Source organism: Chelonoidis abingdonii, unplaced genomic scaffold, assembly GCF_003597395.2.
Source record: "Chelonoidis abingdonii isolate Lonesome George unplaced genomic scaffold, CheloAbing_2.0 scaffold0624, whole genome shotgun sequence".
In the NCBI taxonomy this organism is placed as follows: Eukaryota; Metazoa; Chordata; order Testudines; family Testudinidae; genus Chelonoidis; species Chelonoidis abingdonii.
Window position 1 is genome coordinate 1 of NW_027424885.1, and position 6,765 is coordinate 6,765.

Consider the following 6,765-nt stretch of genomic DNA (forward strand, 5'->3'; position numbering starts at 1 on the left):
CCTGTGGTTCATTCAAGTCAATGCCAAGTTACCCCAGGGGAGGCTCTGGCCCTGGGTCTCAGTGGGCACTGAACACACACTTCGTGTTTAGGCTCCTGCTCTAAGCAAAGGGGCATTAGCAGAAATTCCTGAGAGGATTCGTTGCTGTCCCAGCAGCACCTGGGGGCCTCCCTCAGGATTGGGGCCACTGTGCCAGGTGCTGCATAGACACAAGGGGCCGTACAGATGCTGCCTGAAAGAGCTTGTGACCAAACGTGTAATAAATAATCACTTCTCTCAAGCTTTACTCACCCCCTGCTTGCGTCAGCTCTGTATTCTGTGCCATCCACCCAGCGCCAGCTGCCTTCTGTCTCCCAGTCAGTGAGTCCAATCCAGTGAGCTTCTCCCTTGGTCTCGCTGGAGAGAAACTCCTGCACAACACAGTTTGCAGCATGTGCAGGTCACACAAGAGAGGCTGCAGGATGCAGCGGCAGCTGCCTGGGCTGAACAGATTTTGGGGGCGAGGAAAGGGCATCTGGTGGTGTGAGCAGGGCACTGGACTGAGGGAGACGCGGTGTCCTGCCCCCAATGCTGACAGTGAGTAGCTGGGAGACCCTGATGGAGCCCTGGAGCATCTGTGTGTGTGTGTCTGCATCTGTGTCACACCAGGGCCCTGTCTTTGCAGGAGGCATAGCTCAGAGCAGAGAAGTGGGTGCAAAGTCTGGCCCTGCCGGAGGGTGGGATTTTCTGCCTCAGAAAGTGCTGCAGAGGTCTAGGGTGAGGGCTACAGTGGGCACGTGGGGAGAAAGGATTCTCTGAGAGGTGCATGGCCCCTTGCACACAAGCCTTCCAGATACAGGCTTCTAGGTTGTCCAGTAGGAGCTCAGGCCTGGGGAGAGGGATCAAAGGGATCCTCACTGGGAAACGTCATTGGGTTTGCAGGAAATGCTACGCTGGAAGTAGGGAATATCAGAAATGAGCCTGACCCCAAATCCCCCTTCCCCAGCACCCCAGACTCTGGGAAGTCCAGATCCTGGCTCTGTTCCTCTGCTGCATCTCTGCTTTTAGACTGATGGGTGAATCCCCTGAGTCAGGTACCAAGGCTTGGCATCATCTCTGATGGTTTCCAATCTCAGCTGCCACCTTCCACTTCCCTCAGGTGTGAAACAAGGCACTGACCCATTGTCCAAGTCCCTCAGAGGTTCCTGCACTCACCTGTTCTGCCTGGGAGGAGACAGAGGTCAGATGCGAGTCCTGAGACACACAGAACCGCTCGGACGCATCCCACGACTTCCTTTCTTGTGAAAAGTAATAGAGGTTCCCACTGTAAAACTTCCATCCCCTGGAGAGCTTTGTCAGCAGGTGACCTAGGAGCAGAGACTGAGGTGAGATGCCCGGGCTAAAGTCACAGGAACACACGCAGGGAGCTCAGGGTTTCTAGTGCTGCATTTCCCCTGCCCTTCAGTTGCCCCAAGCTCCAGGAACTTTTGATTCTCCAGCATCATTCTCTGGGCACATAATGGATCCCAAAGAGCGCCGCAGAAAGCAGACACCACGGGGTCACTCCCCCAGCACTGAAATGCAGCTGCATCTGGGCTGGAGCATGGGCGCTGGTCCCAGTGCAGAGCAGCACGGCTGTAATGGGAAAGGGGAGACTCACTGTTCAGCTGAGCTGGCAGGGGAAATTCAGTCAGGGGGAATGTAGCTGCCGAAGGTGGAATATCTCCCGGTTCGGTATCAACAATTTTCATTGATCATAAGTGGTGAAGGTTTTGGGTCTTTTCACTTTGGCACCTCCCCCAACACCTGCCAGGGGCGCTGGGTCAGGGATGGTTCTGAAAGTAACACCCCATACGCTGAAATGCCAGGGTCACTTTTTGCCTGTGACCTGACAGGTTTGGAGCGTCTAAGAAGAGCTGATCACTGGCGCTCCCATTAGGCTAACGAGGCCTAGGGTGTAATTTAACTTCACACTGATCACCACAGTATGGACCCAGGTGCAGCCACCGGTGATTTTTAGTGGAAGAGAACTCGGTGCTGGAGAAAGGTGCTGCGTTGTCAGCCTGGGAGTCTGAAATCCTCCGTTCATCCTCAGCACCAGCAGAAACGGCACCAGCCATCACTGCAGCTAGTACTTACTGCAGTGACCTTGCACTGCTGCTCGCGCTGCACTGACATTGTCCAGCTGGATCTGGATTTCTCCATATGCTGCACTGACATTACCCAGCTGGGCTTTCAGCAGCCGGACTCCTGCCTGCGCTTCATCCAATAGCTGCAGACCTAGAAGAACATCACAGCTACGTCAGTGGAGATGCAGAACACTTGATTATCAGCACCTGCAGTAGATCAACATCTGCAGGCCCCTGTGTGCCAGGCGCCATATGGACAGGAGGGGACAGTCCCTGGTTTCCACAGCTCACAGTCAAAATAGACGCTAGATGGTAGAAATAAAGGATGATTTTCCTGCAGCGGAACTGAGGTGCAGGGAGAGGTGCCCAAGATCACACAGGAAGTTTGCAGCAGAGCTGGGAATTGACCCCAGCGCTCCTGAATTCTAGCCCTGTCCCCACAATATGTCCCCACAGCCACCTCCTCCCAATTGTTCCCCCCTTGTGCAGGGCCGTCCTTAGGATTTATGGTGCCCTAGGCGAGATTATTAAACTGGTGCCCCTGTGCCTGTCTTGCTCTTAGCAATACAACATAAGCTTACAGTATTTTGGAAAACTTGCCACATGCATGTTATTAAAACCAGTTTAACTTTTTAAGCACACTGTAATGCTGATGAACTAGCACTAGAGAAGTAGCACTATAGAAAAAATTCTGATTTGACAGAATGATGCAAATAATATCATTTTTTTAATTTGTCAACATTTTATTGGAAATTTCTCTGAAGAGGTATTGAAACAAGGATTAGTTTTTAATAAAAAGCAATCTTTCTGGCTTTTTTGGCTGCATAATCAGTAATAATGTCATCGTATGACAAAGACAAAGTGATGTCTTGTTCAATTGCAAGAATAGCAAGACCAGTCAAGTGTTCCTGATCATTGTAGGGTGGAGATAGTTTTTAATGAGCTTTAGTTTTGAAAAAGTCCGTTCACTTGATGCTACTGTTACAGGAATTGTCAGTAGAATACGAGTGGCAATGGACACATTAGGATATATGTCAACAAGTTTGCTGATATGAATAAACTGTACAATGTCCATCATCGATTTTGCATGTGACAAGAACTCAATTTTTCGCACAGTTCAAGTCCATTTAAATCAAAACGATCACTATGCTTCAGGAGGCTCTCTAGGTCAGGGTTCCCCAATGCGGTGCCTGTAGGTGCCCTGGCGCCCGCACGGGCCTCTCAGTGCACCCATGTACTGGCCGGAGGATGAACATCTGCCGAAATGCCGCCAAAATTCTGCATCATTTTGGTGGATGCTTGTCTGCCACCACGGTCCTTCATCTGGCGCCCGCCAGACGAAAAAGTTTGGGGACCACTGCTCTAGGCTCTTGCACTTTGTCATTAGTTGCTCTTGTTGTCCTGTTTTGTTGAATTTAGTCCTGCTCAGCCCGCTGCCAGCTGAGTGAATGGAACCCCAGGCCAACAGCAGGTTGAGTGGCTCAGTCAGGGTCTCAGCTGCCAGCCTGCTCAGCCGCTGCCAGCCTGGGATTCCTTGGGGGTACCCAGGCCAGCAGCGGGTGATGAGTGGCACTGGGGGCCGGGACTCTGGATGCCAATGGGGCAGCAGCCGGAACCCCAAAGCAGTGACGGGCTGACCCGCTCAGCTCGCCGCTGCGTGCCATCAAAAATCAGCTACGTGCCATCTTTGGCACATGTGCCATAGGTTGCCGATCCCTGCTCTATACACTAGTAAGGAGATGAGCATATTACATTGTTGGAGGGCTCTATTTAGCAGTAACAGGGCTATAGGAAAGTCAGTCAACATTTTTCTTTCTCTATGAAAAAGCCACTCCTCTCATACAAACTGTCACACAAAGTATCAACACTTAATTTTCTATTTTGGCTAAGTATCTGATTTTTAAAAAAAAAAATTGGCAATTGACTTCCAACGAGTTAGCAAGCATTTTTGGTAAAACAAAGTGTTAATGATACACTTTAATAGGTAACTACTACTGGCTTTCAGTCTGGCTCCCCAACAGTTGCATAGGGAGGAGATAGGTGGAAACTGGGAGACCGCAAATCCACCTTTTGGTGCATGAGCAGACAGCAGCAGAAATCCCAAAGGTTGATCAGCACCCTAGGGCCTATCGCGATGCACCAAGCGACCTGTGAAGTTATCACATTGATCTCGAGACGGGGCCCCATGGAGCCACGCCGTTCCTGCCTGGCCGCTCCCGGGCATGACGAGAATGCAGCAGGAGAGATGCGCTCCTGCTAGGTATATCAATAATGTTTGTATGATAGGCCAGTCTGTATATATGAGTTGTCTTATATAGGCATCCAATTACCCCTATTAAGGGTGACCAGACAGCCAAGGTGTAAAATCGCGGGTGGGAATAGGCGCCTATTAAAGATACAAAGACCCAACAATTTGGCACGGCCAAACATGGGAGATCCTCAACACCTAATTGCCCAACCCGCCGTCTGATGTTGCACATGCATCTGGCATCCCAGCCCAGCCCTTGCAACCCTTCCAATCCGGCTGCCTCCGAGAATGAGTTACTTCACTTCATTCCCAGTCAGCAGCTAGCCACCCTCCCCTCCTCACACACATCACCAACCCATCTCCTGATGAAAGGAGAAGGAAGAAGGCTCCGTGGGGAGGGAGAAATGGGGGGGCCTGTGGAGCAGAAAGGAAGAATGGACGTTTAGGGAAACATAAGGTAACTGCCAACCACATAGCGGCCTCACCCACCTCAGGAAAGCTCCCACCATACTATTACTTCCCCACCCCTCCCAGAGACACCCAGCAAAGCCAATCCCTCCCTCAGACGTGCTGCATCGGCTCCCTCTCAGGACCCAGCAGCCCTGCACTAATGCCCCAATGCCTTTCTGCCCGGGCTTCTTCAAGTGTCCCCCACGCATTGCCCTAGGCGGGTGCTATCTCCTATGCAAACGCCTGCCCTTGGGCTGAGTGGTCCCCTCATCATGGTCAGAGCGGGCTGCAAAAACACATGGAACCCGAGCCCGCCCGGGCCCAGGCTGGATTTTGACGCCCAGCAGGATCTTGGCCAGGTAGTCAAGGCCCCATTTTCGGACTGACGCTGAATAACCATCCATGACGGTTGGTAGTGCAGCCTGGCCAAATGCAGACAGATGGTTAGACATGCACAAGGGGCTCTTCTGCCTCCACAAGGACGTGGCAGTCCCAATACTGAGCGCACGGCGCGGACTGGGGCAAAATTGAAACCACGAGACTCCACGACGTCCGACCAGGTCTGAATCGTCCCGTGTCACCTCATGACTGCGTCCCTTTCCCGCAATGCAACTCCTGACAGTACAGGGCCAGGTTAAAACATGGACCGAAGACAAACATAAAGGACAGAAAGTTGATCACTGAGGCACCTGCGGTAGGTGACATGGACGGGATGCAGCCACCTCCATGGCCAGGGAAGGAGCAGGAGACCTGGAGCAGCCACCCTCCTGGAACAAGCCTCCGCTGCAGAAATGCAAGCAGCAGCTCATTAGACAGGGGGACGGGACCACCTGGCAGGGAAGAATATGGAGGGGAGCAGGAGGATGCCAGGCACCCACCATCCCTATAGGCAGGAGAGTGCTCAGCTTCCAGGCCAAGGGAGGGGAACTGACCCACCCCGAAGCCTAAGACTCTCGTCCTGCGACTTACTGTCTGATCCCTTTGCTGACGCGTCTGAGGCGTCGTCAGGCTGCAGAGAGACTTGGAGCTTCTGCACCGCTTCTTCAACTGCTTGCAGCTTGCTCTGTGCCCGGAGATCTAGAAATCACAAGTCTGCAGGTCTGTGACTGAACCGAACTGCGGCTGGAGACCAGCCATGCCCAGAGAAGGAACATGCTCCGTGTGTGAGCCTGTTCTCTATGACGTCTTTTATTTTAATCTTGGACAGCGTCCCTCCCGAGGAGGGACACCGGCACAGCCAAGGTCCCGTTCGGGACTCTCTCCTGGTGTATGTCACAGAGCAGTGACCTGAAGTGACTGGCTTCACCCTGATTAGACGTGGCTCCCTCCTGCTCCTCGCCCGGGCCTGGCTGCCAGGGAGAGAAGCCGAATGTGCTGGGGGGAGGCGCGGCAGAAGAAGGACAGAGCCCCCCGCAGGTAACTCTGGCAGGGCGGGGAGTGCATGGTGGCCTTGGGCTGGGCGCAGGGCTTGCTGGGCAGAGGAGACATATGGGGTGGTCATGTGTCCTCTCCTTTAGATTGTGGCCCCCCAGCACGGGGAGACACCAGTCATCCATGCCACTCACTGCCCCTAAGGAACAGGGGCTTGTCTCCCATCTCCTCCAAGAGCTCTCCACTCCAGCTCCCTGTTTTCAGCTCTGTTTGCTGGCTCCAGGGCAGGGACTCTTTGGCAGAGCAGGGAATTGAACCCAGCAGTCTGAGCCCCAGACAAGTGTCCGAACCACTGGGCCATCCGGTCTCTCCGTAGGGCATTTCAGTTGTGCCATGAGGATGCCTGGGGTGAGGCTCGTGCTGGTGATATGTGGTCAGGAACGGACCCAGCGTGACCCTCAGAGTGCAAGTTGAGCATGTGGGGCTGCCACATGTGATCTGAAGTCCCTGAGCTGATGCTCAGGCAGGATGAAGCTCACCCAGACCATCCCTGACAGGTAGTTGTCTAACCTGGCCTTAAAAACCTCC

General features: G+C 53.2%; 1 protein-coding gene across 1 annotated transcript in view; it reads right to left on the minus strand.

The window, feature by feature from the left end:
- Window positions 1–223: 223 nt before the first annotated feature.
- The window catches only part of LOC116832431 (C-type lectin domain family 4 member K-like), an 18,181-nt gene continuing 11,639 nt past the window's right edge, over window positions 224–6,765 (minus strand). The window contains exons 2-5 of the mRNA XM_032793157.2: window positions 5,776–5,883; window positions 2,119–2,259; window positions 1,195–1,346; window positions 224–410 (exon numbers count right to left, since the gene is read on the minus strand). Of these exons, the coding sequence (XP_032649048.1) occupies window positions 288–410; window positions 1,195–1,346; window positions 2,119–2,259; window positions 5,776–5,883 (524 nt within the window). The 3' untranslated portion in view covers window positions 224–287. The remainder of the gene's footprint in view (window positions 411–1,194; window positions 1,347–2,118; window positions 2,260–5,775; window positions 5,884–6,765) is intronic.